The sequence below is a fragment of the Ictalurus punctatus genome, chromosome 21 (genome assembly GCF_001660625.3).
Source record: "Ictalurus punctatus breed USDA103 chromosome 21, Coco_2.0, whole genome shotgun sequence".
NCBI classification, from domain to species: Eukaryota; Metazoa; Chordata; class Actinopteri; order Siluriformes; family Ictaluridae; genus Ictalurus; species Ictalurus punctatus.
Genome location: NC_030436.2, coordinates 17751936 through 17775116, shown reverse-complemented (window position 1 = coordinate 17775116; position 23181 = coordinate 17751936). Strand labels below are relative to the sequence as shown.

At 45.8% G+C, this 23181-nt stretch overlaps 1 protein-coding gene across 8 annotated transcripts in view; it reads left to right on the top strand.

Moving 5' to 3' along the window:
- magi1b (membrane associated guanylate kinase, WW and PDZ domain containing 1b) overlaps positions 1-20416 on the top strand; it is a 149216-nt gene extending 128800 nt beyond the window's left edge. For 6 of the 8 annotated variants that reach the window (XM_053673898.1, XM_053673894.1, XM_053673893.1 and 3 more), the window contains 8 exons: positions 2390-2582; positions 5287-5610; positions 7971-8174; positions 10971-11064; positions 11206-11293; positions 12649-12792; positions 15574-15712; positions 18347-20416. In XM_053673898.1, the coding sequence (XP_053529873.1) occupies positions 2390-2582; positions 5287-5610; positions 7971-8174; positions 10971-11064; positions 11206-11293; positions 12649-12792; positions 15574-15712; positions 18347-19758 (2598 nt within the window). In that variant the 3' untranslated portion in view covers positions 19759-20416. The remainder of the gene's footprint in view (positions 1-2389; positions 2583-5286; positions 5611-7970; positions 8175-10970; positions 11065-11205; positions 11294-12648; positions 12793-15573; positions 15713-18346) is intronic. The other 2 variants (XM_053673897.1, XM_053673899.1) reach the window with 2 other exon arrangements.
- The last annotated feature ends 2765 nt before the right edge of the window (positions 20417-23181 follow it).

The following is a 23181-nucleotide window of genomic DNA, read 5'->3' as shown; positions in this document are numbered from 1 at the left end:
AAATAAATAAAAGATAGTAACGATGAGTTGCTTAGTGCTGGAAGATTACTAATAATCTTGACTCGGGGAAGGAAAAAAAAAGTCTTCTGGTAGAACTGATTGCTCAGACCTACTGAAATCTGGATTTTGAAGACTGCTTCTTTTACTAATACGGTTAAAAGCCTACTGTTAATCAAACCGAGAAACGCTCAAAAGTAGACTAAGGTTCTTTGAAGACTCGAGCATACTTCTGTGAACCCCTCAGTAACCCCAATCACAGACTCTGGTATCAACCTTTTCATTTGATATGCGGCAATAAATATGAAGCATGCCGTACAGTCTTTCGGCCTTCTAGCCGCGCATCATTACGAAGCGCTTTATCACTCCGGCAGTCAGTAATACAAATTAGCTGCTGCTTTGCTTTGTAATGAAAACATGAGTAATGTCCTTCTCGACGGCCCCGAGTACTCCCAGAACGACGACGACTGTACAACGGCGAAAAAATTTCCACTCGAATCTCCGCATTTGGCCTGTGTGCTTCGACAGATTTGTCTGTCAAGGCCGTGCCAGGCACATTCATATGACGAAACCCACAGTGTGTATGTGGAGTTTTTTTTTTTTTTTTTTTTTTTTTTTTTTTGGACAGGCTATTCGAAGACTAAAACCCACCAGACAGCGTTGTATTCATTGTGCTGGTCTGTTTTTCAGTGTTTTAATTAGTTTCTTTCAGCATTTTGTTTGCCTGGAATAAGGATGCGTTCGGAACTTCAGTCAGTTCGGACCTACTCGAGGATTAAAATGAATGCAAGCCTAGCTATGAATAGCGTTTATATAATCACAGGCGAGGGGAAAGGGTCCAGTTTTCTACCTGATTGTCACCTTAAATGGCGTTTATAAAGAAAGAAACCGAGCACCTTTTCCATCACCTTTTGTTTATTTGCAGCAACATCAAACAGAAGCACTTCGCTTCGATTAAATGTTGCTTTTTTTTCCTGTTCTTTTATTAATTTCCTCAGACCTCCGGATAGCCTGCTGAACGATTTCTTTCCATCAGCCAACTTTTGTTACGCCGGCATAAATCGGGGGCATTTTTATGTCAACCGCTGCCGCGTCTCGATTAGCATCCGAGATTAGAATTAGCGTGTCCCGAATTGTAGTATATATCGAAACGAGTATTCCAAAGGTTACCCGGATGGCTTGCTATCGCCCCACGACTGCTCGCACGAGGGAGGAGGAGTTTGCTACACAAAAAGAACACGTACGTTTCGTGCACGATATACGTAGGCCAATTGAGACGTAGCAAGTACGTATACGTAGGTACGTCGGGCAGGAGTACATCGACGTTGCACTCGTTTCACGGATCAGACACGGATGTGTTCACGCATCAGCCCGTGAGCTCAAAGGTCTGGTGAATAAGAGCCACCGTATCCATTGTGTCGTCCGTTAAATATTATAATTAGCGTCGTCGGAGGCTCCTCGTCTTTTGAAGCCTGTGCCTTTTCTCTCGCACGGTTACGAAGATAAATCCAGAGCCTTTTGAAGATGGTCCAAATGTAACTTGGCAGGTTGTAACTCACCGTCAGCCTTTGTGGTTTGCTCATGACAACCGTTTCCATGTACAGTGTGCCACAATACAAAAGCCTCAATCTATGGCAGGATTTGTGGCGTGTGTGTGTGTGTGTGTGTGTGTGTGTGTGTGTATCATCCTAGAAACGCAGCACCTGCTTTCATCTTGGCTTCACTGTTTTAGAAAAATATCTCCCAGGCCACCCATGTTCTCCGTTCAGGATTCCAAATTATTTTGAATCTTATTCAGATGGACACGCCGGTTCCTCGGCCCCGGTTTTTCCCCGGGGATTTGGTCCATGAGGGGTGTACCGGTGTGGTGTGACGCGCACCAGTCATCATTTTAATCACTATTAAGCTAAAATGTGAACACAGAAATGCAGCCAACCTACAGACATATAGATATCCAATGCCTGGAAATGGGTTTTTAGGGGACTCCACAGTGAGAAAAGTTGATTCTAATGGTATTTAGAAAACGAGTTTATGGGGAAATCCAAAAAAGACGATCGTGGAGCATATTGGGATTTCAGAAGAATGAGAGAACTGGGCGTAACCTAAAGGTACGACTGTATAAATAGGGCATCGCGTCTGTGCAGAGATTCAGATCACTTTGGGACGTCTCACTGAGTGGATCTCATGTCGTTTCGTGTACAATAGACTAGATTTTTGCTTCTCTCATCCGACATGTTCTAGATTTTTACTTTCAGTTTGCGTTTGAATATGGAAGAGGGTAATTAGCACCGCTAGTCGTTGGGGTTTTTTTTTTGGCGACACAACAGACTCCTTGCTAGAACAAGTTTTCTAAAAGAGGGTTTCTAGAACTCACCTCCCTCCTCCTTTCCAGATTTACATCGGCCACATTGTGAAGTACGGCGCCGCAGACGAAGACGGCCGCCTGCGCTCCGGGGACGAGCTGATCTGCGTGGACGGGACGGCCGTGGTGGGCAAATCCCATCAGCTTGTGGTACAGCTCATGCAGCAGGCAGCCAAGCAGGGCCACGTCAACCTGACTGTCAGACGCAAGACAGGATATGGAGGTGAAAAATAACCCAGATGTATAATGTTACGGCTACCTCAGGGTACCACATTTCCCCATTGTCCGTCGAGACACTTTCTTTTTTTCTGAGCTCTCCGTGGTACTTTGTCCCAACTTATTGTGTTTAAAATGTGTTCGTTTCAGTAGTACGTCTGTCAAATGTACCGACCGCCAAGCTAGGAACCTCGAGCATCCTTTGGCTTGCCCCTCCGGAAACACTGTCCGAGAGCGTTTCCCATCAGATCCACGTTCCAAGCAGAACCTACGTGTTTTGTTCGGGAACATTTCTTTCCGAGAGCGTTGGAATTTAGTAGATCCAATCATTTGGATCGGTCGCGTCAGGTTACACTAAGTTTCCCCAGACCGAACGTTTGGATCCGTTTGACCGAAAAGGTCCCTTTCAAAGCGAAGAATCCTCAACTATGCAGAGAACCGTTAAGGAAGACTTCTTTCTGAAAGCGTTCGTTTGAGCCGGTCATTTGCTCTACAGAAAGTAGAACCACTTTAGAACGTGACCGACCCTTATCTATATGAAGAACCGTCGAGGAACTCTTCTTTCTAGGAATTGATTCGAGCCAGTCATTCGGACTCGCTCTAGCGACGCTACAGCAGTGTGATCGGCTCGCGTAATACGGACAATGTGAATGAACCGGTTAATTCGGTTGTCGCTTTCACCACCGTTTCGTCACCTCGCGTAGGAAAAGAATGTCATCTTTCACCTAGCGAACGCAGGGGTTTACAGCAAAGTTGCTCATGATGGCGATAGCACTTACATGAAGTAATGGTCATTTTTATATGCTTTTATGTAGTAAATATGTGTATTTTTTTGAGTTTGTTATATGTGATGCATATCTGCGTCTGTGTATATTGATAGTATAGCCTTGACCCGCCTTCCTAATGCGATACCCTGTGACTGCGCCCTTTTAATGGGATTATGAATAATTCAAAATACGCTCTGATTATTCATCTGTACAGGACAGATTTGATTTAAATGAGAGTTCACACTACATGTTAATGAAGTAGCCATGGCTGATCCAGCTCCGGACTCTTTAACAAAGCCTGCAGCCTGACCCGTGGGTTTTCAGACCCGACGCTGTGGAATCGCTCTACCCGCTCGCTTTCATGCTACCCCTGCTCTAAAACATGCACCTGACTCACCGACCTGGCTTCATTACCAAGTGCTTAAGCAATCTCATGTGCTGGATCCCCAAGCAAGCATGAAACTGCAAGCCAATGAATGCCGTCCACGAATCACCCCCGTCCGGCATCGTCCGAGATGCCCCTTAAACGTCTGACATCATCCACACCTCATTGAAGCAGTCGAGGAAAGTGTTCGGAGCATTTGTCGTGGGCGTGAAATGTCTCCGCGGCCTTGACGGGAAGCGAGCAGCGATCGTAAACATGATCGAGCGTGCTCCGGTCCTCCCGACAAACAAACCCCCCCCCCCCCCCCCCCCCCCACCACCACCACCACCACCTCTCCGTCCCGCCTCCTGATGAGAAGGTCCGTGCTTTAGACAAGATGACATGCCGGTGCGCCGCTAAACAATGTTCAGCTCGTGAATCTCCCTCCATCGCCGCAAAACACCAGCTCGTGCTCGGCGCCATGCTCCGTGCCTGATCTGTGACAGCGGAGCCAGTGGACTGTAGGAAAATGAAAATAGGTCAGCTCATCCCTCAGAGACCTCGCAAGTTATTATTGGACTGCTGCAAAATGGCGTCAACTGTATTGTTTATCCGGAATGGATTAAAAATTGGGGCAATGAATTCGATGGCTTCCAAACGTCCATCTTGGGTTAGGACAGACATGAATCGTATCGAGCTAGACATCTTAAAAGGGACGTATTGACTCCTCATTGATTTGATTTCCATCATTCAATGGATACCGTTATCATAATGATGGATTGAGCGTGCATGCTAATCGGCACCGTTCCTAATGCGGGCAACTGGACAGGAATCTACATTTTGGTGTAATATACTGTTAAGTATATAGATGGCGTACATGCCATTTTTCTGTCCCGTCATATGCATGCAAAACATGGGTGGGGGGAAAAAAGAAAAACGATCCTACCATTGTGTATCACGAGTATATACTATACATCTTCAACGAGCGGCAGTGCAGAGCATCTTCCTGGCACGTTGCCTTGTTGCTCTGTGAGTAGCCATTATTAACGTTAAGGGACAACCGGGACGTTTATCTCGGCAACAAGCGACGTTCTTAAATGCTTTAAGGCTCTCCAAAAAAGAAGAGAGGACTTGTGTGTCAGGAAGACACTCATTTGGTAGGTTTTCTGCCAGTTTAAATGCCATCAGCAGTTCAGTGGGAAGTACATGAAGAGTACATAATCTATTTGATTGGCTTTGTCAAAGCACCGTTTATTGTCTCCATTAATTTATGAAGGCAGGTGTTTTCACCCGTGTTTTTTCACCTCTAGTTATGTTCGTGCTGTTCAGCGAAGCCGGGAATTCTGTCCCAAGTACGGGAACAGAAAAAAAATCACGTGACTGAAACAGTAGAATATGATTATAATCTCATAATGTGAGATTAAACATCTTCATGACGGTCTAACCGGATAAGGTAGCATTTTGTTGTTTTTTAATGCATCGCTGTAGAACAGCAAATGATGGTCGATGTTTTGTTTTGTTTTGTTTTGTTTTGTTTTGTTTTGTTTTGAATATTAATTCCTCCCCTTCCTGCTCTTCAGTGGTGAAGGTGGACGGCGAGGTTCCTCCGTCTCCGGCCTCGTCCCATCACAGCAGCACCCAGGCCGCGTCTCTGACCGAGGACAAGCGGACGCCTCAGGGCAGCCAGAACTCTCTGAACACGGTCAGCTCGGGCTCAGGCTCCACCAGCGGCATTGGCAGCGGCGGCGGTGGAGGAGGAGGGGGAGGAGGAGGGGCAGGCAACAGCAGCGTGGTGCCCAGTGTAATCCAGCCGTACGACGTCGAGATCCGGCGCGGTGAGAATGAGGGCTTCGGTTTCGTCATCGTCTCATCCGTCTCCAGACCCGACGCAGGCACGACTTTCGGTGAGATGAATGCCGATATATTTCGGTGCAGACCTTCTTCTTCATGTACTTCACTAGAGCTGTGGAGCAGAATTATTATTATTATTATTATTATTATTATTATTATTATTTAAAAAAATCTTTTGCTCCAAGTGTACCTTAAATAAGATCAGCACTGTTAAACCACAGCGTTGTGAAATCTCCATTCTGATAGGCCAGAAGCTTAATTAAATGAACTATAACAGCAGCTGCAAAGCGAATAACCTTACCGTCGCTATAACCACAACTTAAACAGGAATGCGTACGGCTGAGGCGTCACGTAACCTCAGATGAACAATAAACAGACGAACATATTGACCATATGGATAAGTTTCTGTAAGGCAGCATTTATGCACTGTCGGAGGTTTTGTAAGGAGTCTCCAGTAACAGGCAGAGGTAATACTTTAGGTTTTCCACCATGTGAAAGTCTTAAGGAGAGAAGGCTTCACTTTTTTGTGGTTTCTTGATGTTTCCGCTACAAGGAACTAGCTTGACACGGATGTTCACCATATGAATTGCTACTATAAATAAAAGAAATTTTTATTTTTTTTTTAAAAATGTGCAGTTAGTCTTTAAGAAGTGATTTTTCTCTTTTCACAAATGGCTGTGGTTTAAGACGTTTAAAAGACGCGGTGTTGAGAGGGAAATAATAAACATTGGGTCTGGTAACAGTAAGCGCTCCACATCTGGCAGAATCACACTACACTACCCCGTCTCGATTATTTTCCTATCACATCGGGTGTCTTATCCCTTACTTATTGATAAAGTGTGCGGTTCTGACGGCGGTAACATAACGAAGATGAATGAAATCGGCCTCACGGTGGAGGACTCGCGGAGTTCGGGGTATCGGCGAGCCCGCTTTGGATGTGACCGCATAAGCTGGCTCGGGATCAACCTTTTGGGTTTCTTCCTGTGACTCTTTGCATTTCCACCTCGAGTGCCGCATCTTAATGCACATACTCACGGAAAATAAATAAATAAATAAACGACGCGAAATTGTTCAACACGGGGACGAAACCCACTTATGGTGTTCACGGCCACAGAAGGCCGAGTGCAGCTAGGAAGAAAAATCGTCTTTCTGTTTCCATTAACTGGTGTTTACAGACTGATTTTAGTCCGTTTGCTCAGTTTATGAGGAGATGTCCTCGCTAAGCCAGCAACCAGAGCTCCTCACCTCTCGAACAACATACAGCAAGCGGCGAAGGGTTTCCGTCTCGGAGAGGAACGGAGACGGCGGGAAGCAGCGTTCGTTCGTTCTCGGTAATGAAGAGTCGAGGCGCGGGGCAGCAAAGCATGTGGGTGGAAAGAAAGCCTCAGGGCAAAGGCAGAAATGCTGAGAGTCTTATGTACTCGCTTCTTTATGCAGCACGCACGGCTATATCTCACAAAAATTTCATACCGTATTACTGTACGTCCCGTTCAATAGAGTAAAGAGGATTTCCGAGTATTTGCGTTTACAGATGTCGAGGATATTCCTAGTATGGCGTGTTTTCCCTCTTAATCCGAAGGTTAATGCGCTGAATACTTTCAAGCATCTATATCATATAATCCGTACAATAAACAGTAACGACCTGGGAGTCGATATTCCCCATAATTTATTCATTTGGTCTTCGTTCTAGCTAATTACGTGTCTGTGGAGGATTGAGTGACTTTTGCTAGCTGTGTAATTATCTTCTACATACAAGCAAGCCTCATGCTCGAGCCCTGTACAGTGTGCATTCCCGACCCCCCCCCACTCCACCCCCCCCCCCAACGCATCTTCATAATTTATTTCTGCCTTCTCCATAATTCATCATGCAGGCACGGCGAGGGCACGATGCAAAGCTCTACAGGGATGAGCGTGAGTTTGGAATGTAGTTTTTTCCGAGTTTAAAAAGAGGGGTTGAATAATTTAGAGACTGGATTCGGGTGGAGGGGGTTATGAAAGCTAAATATGAGACACTTGATGTGTTTAAATGGCAAAACCCCAGAACAGCAGACTCTCATCGTTCAAGGCCGAGTTCATGCTTTCTACCTTGTGATAATGACCGAAGCGGGAGACTTTTTTTTTTTTTTTCTTTCCTAACGTTTTCCAGTCGCTCTCACGGTCTCACACCTCTTACACCTTTCTCTCTTTGGGGGTTGTGCTGTAACGGAGCTCTATATGTGGTCATTCTACATTACACTGTAATTTTTTCCACTCCATCTTGGGTGGCTTGGTGTATTAACCTCTTTGCCTTCTCTTTTTCTCCTTTCCCTCTCTCTCTCTCATCTCTTTGGGCCTCTACGTTTTTTTGTTTCATTTATTTATTTATATTTTATTTTTTTTTAATGAAACCGCCATTCTGCAAATGCCAAAAAAGCTGGAAACACATGTGTGGCCATGCCTCATAAAATAGGGAGGATCATCGAGGGCAGTCCTGCGGACCGCTGCGGGAAGCTGAAGGTGGGAGATCGCATCCTCGCCGTCAACGGCTGCTCCATCACCAACAAGTCCCACTCGGACATCGTCAATCTGATCAAAGAGGCGGGAAACACGGTCGCGCTGCGCATCATTCCAGGAGATGGTGAGATGCTCCGAATGTTTGAACATTTTTTCTTAACGTTGAAAAGTTTAACAGCGTGTGTATCCGGGAAAAGTTCTGTTAAAGGAGCCAATAGCGCGCGCACACACCTACGCACACGCCTAGCTTTCTTTAAAGCTCTGGATATGTTTATTAATTAGAAACATTCAGAATATTCAAGAAAGTCAGTTTAGCACGATCGGTTTCAGTGAAAGAGGCATGGCCTTTATGAACGTCAGTATATGAAAGGGAGTTGAGATCTGTGGCCTCTGTCAGTGGAGGAGGTGTGGACCATTCCCCATCAGTCCTAGTGAAAGATGTGTGACTTCTGACAGAACCCTGTCAATCCCACCGAAAGAGGTGTGGCCTCTGACCCTGTCAGTCTTATTGTAAGAGATGTGACTCCTGTCAGTCTCAGAGGAGAAAGTGTGGTCCCTGTCAGTTTTATTGAAAGAGGTGTGGCCTCTGGCAGACCCAGGGAAAGAGGTGTGGCCTCTGGCAGACCCAGGGAAAGAGGTGTGGCCTCTGGCAGACCCAGGGAAAGAGGTGTGGCCTCTGGCAGACCCAGGGAAAGAGGTGTGGCCTCTGTCAGGCCACAGTGAAAGAGGTGTGTCCTCTGGCAGACCCAGGGAAAGAGCTGTGTCTTCTTGTCAGGCCACAGTGAAAGAGGTGTGTCCTCTGTCGACCCAGGGAAAGAGGTATGTCTTCTGGCAGACCCAGTGAAAGAGGTATGTCTTCTGGCAGACCCAGTGAAAGAGGTGTGTCCTCTGGCAGACCCAGGGAAAGAGGTGTGTCTTCTGTCAGGCCACAGTGAAAGAGGTGTGTCCTCTGTCGACCCAGGGAAAGAGGTGTGGCCTCTGTCAGACCCAGGGAAAGCGGTGTGTCCTCTGTCAGTCTTATTGAAAGAATCATGTCATGCATACCAGTGGTAGTGAAGGAGGTGTGGCTTCTTCAAGACCCTTGTCAATCCCAAGGAAGGCGGCATGGCCCCTATCAGACCCGTCACTCTCTGTGAAGATGTGGCTTCTCACCCAGTCATCCTTATTGAAAGAGGCATGGCTTCTGTTAGACCTATCAATCCTAGAGGAGGTGTTGAAGCCTCTGTCAGTTTCACTGAAGAAATCATGACCCCTGTGCTTCGATCCCAGTGGAGGAGGTGTGTGTTCTGCGTCGTATCACATTTAAACAGCTCCGAACGACATTAACTACTTTTAAACGCATCATTTATGCATTTATCGAATCACGTATCGAGATGGGCGTAGTAGCATTTTAACCCGGCGCCTGTTTATTGTAGATTTGCTCGTACTAATCGACTGAGCTGTTATCATGCACATCGTTCCCTGCCGTGCTAAACTGCTCCCTCTTTTATTCCAGACCCGTTTTCGCGTTTAGCTATTAACTCTCCATTAGCGCTCGAGAATAAGCCGAGGCTGAGCCGTTCTAATGAGCGAGCCAGTTCCACTCCAGTTTGCTCTGGTCACTAGAGCGTGTGTAGGTGTGCGGTCGGACCCTGGACCGGATTGCACATTCAGCTTAATTAAGAGTGGTGTAATGAAAAGAGAACGAGTCGAAGGATGCAGTATGTTCCACACAGAGGAGCGCTTTGATTCCCCGGACAAGCGATCCAACACAAGCTGTTTGGAAGGGAGAGATCGTAACACGCTGGAGTGAAGAGGATAGTAAAAGAGTGTCGAGGTAATGCGCTCGGTAAGACCCTGCTCAGCTGTAATTTACGACGGCGAACGTTCTCTTGCCTGTGGCGTCTGTCTGAGCTTTAATCAGAGGAGAAGGATAGTCCATTTTGTCTTCTTTTTTTTTTTTTTCTTCTTTCCGCGAAGTGTATGCACAGTGACTGAGACCGAGACTGTGGGGATGTAATTTCGTCCTCCTCTGGATATTTTTTATGTGTCTGTCTTTCTCCTGGTACCGTATAAATTCGTCTTCCAACAACATCTCTTGTGCCCGAGACACGTGAGTCGCTGAATTTTTCAGCAATGACAGGAGAGAGCGGGGGAAGGAAAAAAAGAAAAAAAAGCTGCGAGTGAAAAACAAAAGCCTGCTATGATCAGCGGAGTGGAAATGACAGAGAAGGACGCAGGGGGGATAGGTACATCGAGAGAGGCGCACACACACACGCACGCACGCACGATGGTGATCTAGACCAGTCCTGCTGAGATCTGAGGACCTACAGTCTAATGGCTGCTGAGGAATAATGAGTTACAGTCCAATTTTGTGGAGCCGTGGTGAGGAAGGTGTGAATGATTGACAGGTCCTGGCTCCATTTACTAAAGCTTAAATCATTTCATTAAAAAAAAATGCTTTTAGGAAAGTGCATAAAATAAGTACCTTCAATGTAGATTTATATTCTCTAGATGTTCTAAAATGACATCAGCCGTACCTTTGATGGTACCACCACAGCGACGAGGAACAGTACGGTTTCTTACCTTTATTTCCGGGAGCGTGCGTCTGTGTAGAATGAAATCCAGCAGCTGTGGAGACGGGGTTTGTGCGCCATGATGGATGTGGTGATATCACCACACCCCCCAACACCCCATATCTCCCCCCCCCCCCCACCACCACCACCCCTTCCCAGTACACCTCAGCTGTGTCAGACCGGCTCCTGAGCAGAGCTTTAATCTATATGCCGCGTTTTGTGCGTCAGCATTTCAGTCTATTGGAACTCTGTATTGGAAAACAGTCGCATCAAAATGCATACGTTTTAAACGTGCCAACCTTTCTCGACTTTGCTGTCTCGCTTTTTCTCAGTTTCTAACAATCCGTCGTTCTGTCTGTCCCCAGAGTCGTCAAACGCAGCGCTGCTGACCAACGCTGAGAAGATCGCCACCATCACTACCACACACGCACCTCAACAGCAATCTGCACCTGAGCCAAGGTATTCCAAGCCAACACACACACCTGTTGCCTTTTTATTTATTTCACTTATTTATCTATCTATTTATTTATATTTGCTCTTACTAGCTTCCAATCAACATGAATTTTTGTATTTTTTTTTCTCTCTCTCTGTTTATCTCAGAAACAACACCAAACCTAAACAGGAGTCTTTCGAGTTCAAAGCGCCTCAGGTTCCTCCTCCGCAAGCCCCCACCCAAGCTACAAACCAGGTACGCACCGACACTAAACCCGAGAAAACGTCACCCTTTCAGTGATTACAGGTTTTCTTGGTAATTTAACAGCGCGTTCGTTTTGTTTAATAAACAAATAAATAAATAAATAAAAATCCATATACGGGGGCCGACCGTTTGCCGTACACGTCATGCAGTTACTCTCGAAGCGATGTTATTAAAACACGCACGTTAATATAAACCTGTGATTCGCGACCGGGACTACGGTCAGAGCCGCCGTTAAAGAAAATTAAATCAACACCATTAGACCAATCCGAAGGGAGAATATAACAGAGCTGTGGTATAAATATAGCATAACCGTATGGAAGTGCCTGATCCAGTCAATTAATAAACTACTGGTGCGGTACTTTTTTAATCTTAAAGAACGTTGCTGCTGTTGTGTGGTTTTTATTTATTTATTTTTATACGGTATCCATAGAAGCATTCTAACTTTAAAAATGTGAGATTTTGTACTGTAGAGATCAGGGTCGTGGCTTTTTCCTTTTTCCGTCATGGTAGAAAGTGCCGCCGGCTAAAGCCGATCTTTCAGCTGTAACGTTTCCTAGCATGTTCCGTTTCACGCTAGCTAATTCATTCAGGCCCTGCTTCTTAACTTTTACATTTTGAAAAGGCGGCTTGTGTCTTCAACCGTCGGCCGGGACCGGTGCGCAGCTAAACGTTTAGCCTGGTTTCCAAAAGAAAAACAAACAAAAAAATATGGCCGCAGTCCTGCCCTCTTTTAATTACGATGTCTCCCATGTTGCTCTGCATTGAACAGTGTGTTGTACACACAAGCTCCTGATTGACCTACTGCTCCTAGCCATGTTTGAACTGACTCTCTACTACGTTAGTATACGCTTGAAAAGGATGTACCATCGTCTTTAACATGTCAAACATTCTGAACGTTGTTTAACGTTCAGTTGTAAAATAAACGGAGCTCATCCATCTTCCTCTACCTTTGGCCCGACACCGCCCAGGTGTCTGTCCTCTCGTTTTGTTCTCTGGGGTGCTTTTGAGATGGCCTCTGTCCTCTTTCTACTTTATCCCAAACCAAAAATAACACACTCCATAATAACCCCCCCCCCCCACACACACACACACACACACACACATCAGGGCTGCTGTTATCTATTATTCATGCTGTGGCTCAGTCATCACCGCTATGAGCTCTGTGGGTGACTTTCCTGCAGGTGAATTTGGAAACCAGAGCTCTGAGCTTTAAATGAGAGAGAGTAGGGGAAAAAGGACACACACCGGGACGTGCTGACCTTGAGCTTAATGAAGTGCGTTTGTGTTTATATACATGTGGATCTGTGCATGCGTGTTTAATTGTGTGTGTGTGTGTGTGTGTTTAGGATGGGGAGCTGTACTCCGTGGACCTGGAGAGAGACAGTAAAGGCTTCGGCTTCAGTCTGCGCGGAGGACGCGAGTACAACATGGACCTGTACGTGCTGAGACTGGCCGAAGAAGGAGCGGCAGTGCGCAGCGGCAAGATGAGGGTACAGATCTGAACAGATCCTAATCAGATTTATTGATGAACCCGTGTTCCAGTCCAAACTGCTGGGTACTTTTTGTGACCGGTTCCCAAACCCTGGACTCCCCTCCAAACCACTAAACGCGTGCATAGACAGATAAATATCCCAAAAGCCTTGTAGTACAGATCATCTCCAGTGGTAGCACTGTTCCTGTTTTCAACAATAAACTCAAATATCCTTACATTTCATTCAAACTCTGCCCCGTAACGTACTGTAACGTTCCATCCAGGGCGTATTCCCACCTAACGCCCAGTGACGGACTGGGCCAGACTCCTCCAGATGCACACAGGCCCCGCCCAGGATAAAGCACATCATAGATGAATGAATAATAAAAAATCAAAATAAAAAAACGATTGAGATGTGAGAGTGGTATACTTTTCAAGATGAGCCGGCTCAGGAGGATGCGGATGGCTTTCAGATTTCAGGCGCTGTTGCGTAAGTGCTGGTCGGTGATCTCACGATTTGACCTCATCGCGCTCACGGTGACGGCGAGAGAAAAGCCGTCACGGTGCCGTCTCCTGTTCCGTCGTGTTTTCCCTCAGTCCGACGCGCCCGAGCAGTCGGAGAGCGCTACGGTCCGGCGAGGAAAGGAAGAACGCCCGGTCCTTTTGTGTCGCCCGTAGCTATCGTCAGCGATCGCTAATAGAACGCATACGCAGCTCGGGTTGCTCGTTAGCGTCGTAGTCGGAGCGCGCCGGAGTCTGAAGCCGAACGGAGAGATGAGAGCGTAATGGCACTCCGGCTCTGGGAAGCAGGGTGAGAAGGTGTCGGGAACAGAGGAGCGCCACCGAAGTGGTGTTTCCCTGGAGAACAGGACTGACGGCTAACCCGAGGCAGGAAGGAAAATAGAACAGAAGGATTCCTACGCTGTCTTTTTCCCTTTATACCTCAGCGACTCTCTTTCTGCGAGTTCTGTGCCGTCAACGTCGCAATGAAGCCGTTCTTGATTTCCGACCGTCCTTTAGTCCGTTTTTGCTGCGTTCACGTGTTCCTTCATTTTGAAATGAAAATGGGAAGACGAGGAAATGTGTTCGTGGTTTTTTTTTTTTTTTTTTTTTTTCATGGCCGACAATAAAACGGGAAAATCTGCACCCCTCCGATGAATTTATTTCAAAAAGAATATAATATCGACTTGTCGAAGTCTAGCAATCAAATATTCAATGGCAAATGGCACAGAAGTACATCTCGGCATCCGGAGTCGACCTGGAAGCACAAGTAAGCACACGTGTATCACGGGTCCCTATTTTCCATTTAAATGGGAAATGCGAATCTGAAAAACATTCGCCTTTTTAACCTCGCTTCATCCACACACCGCACACGCCAGCCTCACCAGCCGAGGAAGCTAGGAGGATCTGAACAGGAAAGAGGGGGGGAAATAGCTGAAAGATTTCAGAAGGATTGCATCATCAGATGGAGCCATATACAAGCCAGATGTTAAGATCTGATGTTTTGATCTGATTTTTTTCGGACGCCATGTCTCCCTCCTTTACCATCACGCTCTTACTGTAGCTGTGTCCGAATATCCCAACCACCCCACTACTATACAGTAGGTGAAAAGCTTTAAGGAGGGGTAGTATGTCCGAATTCTCAATATTCATGAAATAGTCGGCGATGACCTACTGCTTCTGCTGAGATTCTGCAGTGTGGACCCAGTGGACACTGCGCTATCCCATAATGCAACAGGACTAACGAGGAATTGCTGTCGGAATTTTTTATTTTTTTAAATGGCAGAAGGCAACGCGTCGCGTCATTTTTTAATTTATTTTATTTATTTTTTTTTAAGTGTAGGTCAAGCCACGATGCCGACATGGTGGATGTAGTATTTCTGGATGGTACTCATGCTACACACACGTACTGATCCGTAGGTACTGAATTGAACGCAGTCGGTGCTGTCGCGGTACGCGGTTCAGGGCGGCTGCGTTTAAAATGCATGTAGTGATACTTAAGCAGTTTATCCGGGACTAACAGTGTTGTTTACTCTTTTCGCTCCCAGCGACCCAGCAACTGCTGATACACATCCGGGTCGCTAAAGATTGTTTTCATTTGATCCCCAAACTCAATCTGAAACTGTGAAAAACCGGCAGCCGAGAAAAACCAGAGCGTTTTATAACTTTATCGCTGTAGTCGTGTACGCAATGTACATTGACCACCTTTCCTTTGTACTTCATCTTTCATATTCATTCATTCTCTCTCTCTCTCTCTCTCTCTCTCCCTCTCTCTCTCTCTCTCTCTCTCTCTCTCTCTCACACACACACACTCTCCCTCACACTCTCCCTCTCTCCCTCTCTCTCTCTCTCTCTTTCTCACACACACACTCTCCTTCCCTCCCTCTCTCTCACACTCTCTCTCCTTCACTCTCTCACACTCTCCCTCTCTCCCTCCCTCTCTCTCTCTCTCTCTCTCACACACACTCTCCCTCCCTCCCTCTCTCTCACACTCTCTCTCCCTCACACTCTCCCTCTCTCCCTCCCTCTCTCTCTCTCTCTCTCTCTCTCTCTCACGCACACTCTCCCTCCCTCCCTCTCTCTCACACTCTCTCTCTCACACTCTCCCTCTCTCTCTCTCTCTCTCTCACTCTCTCTCTCACACACAATCTCCCTCCCTCCCTCTCTCTCACACTCTCTCACCCTCACTCTCTCACACTCTCCCTCTCTCCCTCCCTCTCTCTCTCTCTCTCCCTCTCTCCCTCCCTCTCTCTCTCTCTCTCTCTCTCTCTCTCTCTCTCTCTCTCTCTCTCTCTCTCAGGTAGGAGATGAGATTTTGGAGATTAACGGCGAGAGCACCAAAGGCATGAAGCACATCCGCGCCATCGAGCTGATCAAAAGCGGTGGCCGGACAGCACACCTCGTGCTGAAACGCGGTGACGGCTCTGTACCCGAATATGGTGGGTCCATCTACGAAAACATCCCTTTCTCGCCAGTCTTCACACCATGACAGACCACCAACTCTCCTCTCCTCTTCCCCACACACACGTGCCAGCCCTCTCTGTCATGGCCTCCTGCTATTTGGTGATGGGCTTCTTCATGTTGCCTTCTCTTTGCATCTGTGCAGGGAAACACTGGGAAAATAATTCCATGGGCACATGCTAAACAAAAAAACAAACAAACAACAACGACCCAATGACAGGCCATAGAAAGCTTTATCTCTAAAGTGTATAACTGGATTTTAATCCTTCTCAGAGGCCTCACGGAGTTGTAGGTTTTTACGCTGATAAGTACGCAAACTTGATTGACGTCTGGAGTCAGTACGGTGTAAGTAACATATTTATGCTATTTATTGAAGGTGAATGTACGCTACTGAGAAGACTTTAAGAGACTATGAAAGCATCCTTGTACCCTCTCCACCGAGATACTGTAGTAGAGCTGTTCACGGATTCCGCCACGCGTAGTGAACGTCCACGGACGCTTCAGTAAATCCACTCGCCCTCGCTGTTCGTTAGGATTCGTCAGGTCATGTGATTTCAATCCAGCCATTGTGTCTGTTGCTGCATGACGTCTTCGGTAAAAAAAATAAAATAATAATAATAATTGTTTTCCATAATATTTATGGAAGATTCGTCGTAACTGATCTCAATTACCAGTGTTTCATGCATTTTATTATTTTTTTTTTTTCTTCCATGTATTTTGTCATGTTCGGAATGTGACGTGTTTTTTTTTTTTCTCCTTCACAAATGATCTCTGTATATTTTTGTACCGTTTTTTTTTTTTTTTTCTTCTACCTTTTTCTTATGTTCATCCACATGTTGCCACTTTCTGTTTGCAAAGTACATTGCATTATCCGCTGTGTGTGTTGCACATGTGTCTATGGAGCTTGGGTCTATCTGTTTGCTGCTGGGTTTGGTGTATATGGTGTTCTGGATATTTCTCTCCCTATTAATGTTTATTTTTCACTCAATGGTGGGGGCATTTTATGGACAATCTCTCTTTGAACAAAATAAAAACACATTTTCCATTGCAAAAAATCACTCTCGGATTATTTTTTTTTGGGGGTGTTTCTGGTGTCTAAACGATCTGCTTCTCTCTTTCTTTCTTTCTTTCTTTCTTTCTCTTTTCTGGTTTAAATCGGTTGTGGTGGTCTCTCCCTCCTCTCTCAGCGATGGCCGCTCCACAAGCCACAGCCGGTGCGAGAAACGAAAAGGCAGGAGAGGCTGGTTTCTTCCAAAACCAGACCACGGTTTGTAGCTGCCGTGTCCGTGCTGTGCCGTGCCGTGACGTGCCGTCATCGTTCATTCTATCCATTCACCCACAATGCATCGCAATCCAGCTCTTTGATCGCTCCTCTCATTTCGGTGAAAAGTCAACAGATTTGTTTGTTTTAGTCTGCTTTTTATACAGGAACATTTTCCATGCTGCATATATATATATGTATATTTTTATTTTTTTTCCATGCCATGTTACCGGGCTGACCCGAGTGACACAAATCTGATTGTCTGCCTTAATATGACAGACTTTTCAAATCGTGCTCGAAGCCACGCGGCACGTGGTCCTCGAATACGTTTTAGGCACTGTGACACGAATCGGAATGATCAGCTCGGATGTGGCTTTTTCTCCCCGACACGCTTTGACGTGCGCGTGCGTATCACTGCATCATCCAGTGTGTCGACAGCGTGGCAGTTAAGACTTGATTAAGTGGAAATTGGTGATGTAATATTTGGGAAATCGTACGCAAGTGAGACTGGAAGGAAAGCGCTAAAACCGAATAGTGTAGTGAAGCATCTGCCGAAGAAATCGACGTGCGCGTGAGACGGTCTGTAAGCCCTTTTTAATGCCACTGATTAAAAGTAGACCTGGCCTGTGAAAGATCTTCGATTGAGGAAAGTAGACCAAGACCTGTCCGGAAATCTGCCTCAAGGATTCATTTCTGTAATTTAGAAGCAGGCGTACGTTACGTGTGAAAAGCTTAAAAGCATGAACATCTTACGCTTTCCTTAAAAACGGACTTTTTATTTAAATGTGGCTCATGATCATTGCCGTACCATATTCATATAGCCATTGAACATTTATTCCATATACACTTTGCCTGAATCATCAGCACTCGTCAGACAAGACACTAGATTCTGGCTTTACAGTTACTAATATTTCATTATCTCCTCCCTAAAATTAGTTTTAGGGCCAAGCCATTACCGCCTGTTCAAATGATTCATATGGTTTTGCTAGCACGATTAATGACTACTTTGTCATGCCACTAGATATGTCGCTGCTATTTTTTTTTCCTGTGTTAATGGCTGTAGAGCTGGTATGCCAGGGAACTCTAATACACATGATTCAACTCGTCAAGAGCTTGGGAACGTCCATGCTAAGTTGAGTCAAGTGTGCTAGAACTGGGGGGGGGGAACGTACAGCGCCGTTTCACTCCTGAACTCCTAACAGAGTTTGCACTAATCATTTGTATGAAAACCAAAGTAAATCCTTGGCAAGTTTGGCTAGGATAGGTCTTTATTTATTTATTTATTTATTTATTTATTTATTTATTTTAAATTTGGCTTTATTTTACATATAATTCCTTGTGTATGTTCCAGACGGCAACAACGACAACAGCAGCTCCGTCAACAGGGCTCAAACTGTTTCGGAAGTGAACGCAGCACCTCCTGACAGTCAGCCCCACCCGCCATTGGATTCCAGCTCTCCACAAGACCTTCATAAAACATCCCGGAATGAGGACAGGAGGACACGTGAGTCGGGTCAGCGCAAGCAGGGCCACCGCTCCAACCATCACCATAGCAACCACAGACACCGCTCCCCAGACAAAAGGGGCAGGAACAGACACCACCATAAGAAAAGTAGCAGCAGTGCTAATAATAATAATAAGAGGTACAGCAAGGATGATTCGTACAACCATCAGCAGCACCGGAGGCACCAGTCGCCGGAGAGGAGGCGCCGGGCGAGGAGCGCCGAGAACACTCTGGACAGCCGACATGAACGTCAGCACGGTCGATCACCGGAAAGACGCCACCATCGCCACTCCTCTCCTCATCGGCACCATTCACCACGTCGGTCAGGACACCGCCACAGGTCCCCTCACCGTCACAGATCACCGTATCGCTCCCCACATCGCTCCAGATACCGTTCCCCACGCCAGCAATCCAACCCTCCTTCTGACAGGCGGCCCAATGGCAAACCACAGCGGGATGAGGATGTTGTCTTGAAGGAGCCTCCATCTCCTGATCCTTCTTCCCACTTGGACAGTGTCCTGAATGAGTTGCCTGCAATGGATCGGCTAAACCGCGAGAGCCCCTTGCCACGGATGACATACGACGGTTTAGAACGTGGCAACGGCCTGACATTCCCAGGAAAGTCCTACAGTCGTCTGAACAGTAACACCACCCTCCCCCGACAGTTTCCAAACAACGGTACAAGCCTCCCTCACTTCTATGACCGTTGGAACCGTGACCACGCCTTCCCCCGCCAGTCCTATGGCCACTTGAACCACGATGACACGCAACCCCTACTCTCATTTGACCGTGCGAACAGAAACGAAGCTCTTCGCCGAGAGTCCTACGACGGTCTGCCCCAAAGCAATCCTTTCCCCCGAGAGTCCACGGACCGCTTTTCGACACTGCCTCGGACATACGACGGGGACAGCCTGCCTAGGAGAACCTACCAGGACCAGAGCCTTCCCCGCATCAGTACCCCTGACTCGGCTTTCCAGAAGTACAGTGCGCTCTTAAGGGGTCGCTCTCCTGAGCGAAAGACCCGGTTATCCCAGTCGGAGACTCCAGGAGCAGCCTCCTACAGAGCCAGGAGCCTTGACCCAGACATGTTGCCTGCAAGAGGTTCCCGAAACGTGCTAGACTCGGACGAGGAAGACAAGGAAAGCAGTGTAAGAAACTACTACAGCAAACTCAAGTCCAATTACGGCAATGTCAACAACACACTCCCCGAGCCCAGGAGGAAGGCCTACAAAGAGAACTCCAAAGATCTCAGCATCTGACAAGACTGGTGCAGAACAACAAACACGCCCTCGCTCCATACAAGCCCTCATCCGAGGACCCTGTATACTATGCTATGAATTTGACATTCCTGTGTTTTCCTAGAGAGATTACTTGACAACTTGTAACAAACAGCGGAAGAATGGTTTTTGCTGTACGTTCCAGGAATTGTTGGTCGTTTCTTCTTTTTTTTTTTCTTTCTTTCCTTTCTTTCTTTTCCTACAATATCACAAACACTTCTACATCTATCAGAGATTGACGACTATGTATAAAGAAAACGATTATGTGCCTAATAGTACCATTCTTGATGGTTTTTATTTTATAAAGGGCAGTCTTTTGAACTACTGTCCCAGTATATAGTATTTTTCGGTTTCAGAGACCACGCCCATGCACCGAGCATCTCTCTTCACCGGGTGCTCACATGTATGCCGTGCATGTCTTTACACTTTCAGTGTCTTTCTTCTTTATTTCGTTTCTTTCTCTCCCTCGGTGCCAATGATTTTTACACATTTGACCAGAGTATAGCACAAGTCTGCATTCATTTGTATATTTTTGACAGTTTGCAGTACGTGTACATTCAGAGGTGATCGTTTTACCAGAATGAAGGGAACGTGAAGTTTAAAATATGATAACGTGAGAATAAAAAATATATATACGCAATCTTCGCTTCTGTCTTAATTCGAGTACCGCAGTCTGTACGACGCAGGTCGCATGCAAACGGAGGGGGAAGACCGCAGAGAAGGCAGAACGGTCATTTGATTTTGATTCTAAATAGATAAATAAATAAAAAGCCACATTCCGGAAGTATCGAGTTGGCTGGAAGATACAGCGGGATATCTCCATCCTACTTCAAAGAGGATAAAGGAGAGGAATGATTGAATAATCTGGCAACAGAGTTAGCCCTCTGTTAAAAATCCAGTGAGGTGGCCTCTCTTTCCACAGGGTTATCTTCTGAAAAGCAGAGTGCATGCTGTTTTCTGATATGGAGAGTCCGACAAGACGAAGACCGGAGAGAAGGAGTACAGGGCATCTGAGGTCACTTTCATAAATACTGTGGAGGCAGCTACGTTTTTTCTGTATTCAATCGATGTATTTTTTGTTGTTGTTGTTGTTGGATTTGTTTACCACATTACGCATTGATTTTCATCATGTAGTGGTTCGTTTACTTCCCCCTCATCATTTGGCGGTTAATACTACGTCTTAATCAAGATTCAACCTCCCATAATTCTGATTCGTGAAGCTCCAGCAAGGAAGTTAGCAGGGGGTTGGGGATTGTTATTCAGGAGCCATTCCCGTCTACCTACAATGTCTCGCTGTTTGTTCAGGCAGATTTCAGTCCTTCGGTGACGTGATCGCGTCAGACGGATCGAAAACAGAAGGATATAAGTGATGCGCAATGCAACTGTGCTAGAAATGCTAGAATTATTATTATTATTATTATTATTATTATTATTATTATTATTATTATAAAAAGGAATTACAGAAATATGCCAGCAATTTCTTTTAAAGCAAATTTCTATCCGCTAACTGTGTAATGTAATGCCACTTCCTGTATCTGGACAACAAATATTTGTGTCTGAATTTGATTTAAACCCATAGTGGGTGTGGTCTAAAGCGGAAGCTCTTTTAACGTGAACGTGACTGGTTGACTTTTTTGAAGTTTTCCAACATGGAGAAGTACATGGGACTTTACAAGGGGGAAAAAAAAAACCCCCAATTGCACAGTTATTATTTTTGCTTGTACCTACCCGTGATATTTTCTAACCAATTTAATTGGCTGTACATATTTCCCAATATATCTGACCACTTGCCCACGTGAACGTCAACACCTTCCCACTTGCACAACTTTTAGTCTTTAGTCTCAACCAGATGCCGTGGGGGTGGGGAGGCAACCCAAAAAGTGTGCCTCATATCTGCATATTTGAATCTGTTTAGAACACATTATCTATCCGTTCCAAATAGTGCCTTCGTCTTTGGGCATTTAAGGATTCCATCCCTAATCTGTAGAGTTACGGGTGATGAATACAGACGAGAATTGTGCTTCCGTCGATAAAACAGAGTTTGTTTACTTGACGTATAATGGAAGTCCAACGGCGGCTGTTGTGTAGTCTTACCCAGCTTTCCAACGCTGGAATAATACAACACGACTCCTTTTTGTTGACGTGTTTTCGTCGCGTCCGTGTACGATCGGTCAGATGTAGGTCGTGTTTACTTCACCGTACGGTGACGACATGGTTGTATCGCACGACCACAAATTCTTCCCTCTCTGAGAAACTCGCCCCGTCTCTGAAAGCATGACTCGGACATATTTATAGCTTCATTTATAAATACGTTTGATTGACAGGCCGGACAACTTCTCTTAGACTTCCACTGTAATGGAAATGGATGAGAAAATACTTGAGAGGGTATTTCTTAAAGCCTGTGTTGTTATCGTTCTGCTTTTACTCGATGGTTGGATCTAAAAACCAAAAGACGAACACACCCGTCCCAGCGACATGTCCGGCTCTGCCCTTGTTCCTCTCTTTTGTCCAGTTGCAAAATGCGTTTCGATAATGATACAAATTCAACTTTAAGTATAAACCAGATAACAGCCGGGCTAAAACTCCATCATATCCAAATCAGTTGTGCTTTTACTGATTATACCGGACTCTCTTACGCTCTCGTCTTTGATTCTAGTCTTGCCTAGGGGGTTCGACACATCTGAGCTGGCGTATGACGCATGTGTGCAAATTTCCTGCCAATTCCGGCCAGACACCCTGGCGTAGCTCTGACTGTGAATTACTATTACAGGACTGTCAGCGTGACACACGGCAGCTCAGGAAGCACTCAACTGGATGATCTACGTTGCATAAAGTGCCTTTCAGAGGACTTTTATAAACGCGGGAGGAAAACGGCGGCTTTTAGGCTTGCCGCAACACTTCCTCCTCCGTCGGCGATAGGTAAAATTAATCGGTCAGTCACAGATGCGTGTTTTTTCCGGTCCGGCGACACAAATGGTGTGTGAAATCCGGTAGTGGATCAGGTGACGGCACGCAGCCGTCACTGCTCATCCGTTAATGAGTTCAAATTACCACTAGACGTTATTAGCGATGACGAACAAGATGTGAACCTCGAAGATTAATTGAGCATGATATGAGTCGGGGCAAGATTAGAATTTCAGTTGAGCGGAAAATTAATATATATAAGTTGATCTTTATATCCTTATTTTCATGCACATGGGATGTTGAGGCCCAAAAGAAGCATACCTTTACATTAAAATATGCTTCTTTTAAATAGGTGGCTTCACGGTGCCTCTCTCATCTCCCCTTTAAACGTGCAAATAATAATTAAAAAATGGCGAATTAGTCTTCCCAATTAATAATTAGACCGTGCTGGTTTTAACGGGGCTCAATTTAGTTACACATATTTTATATATATATATATAT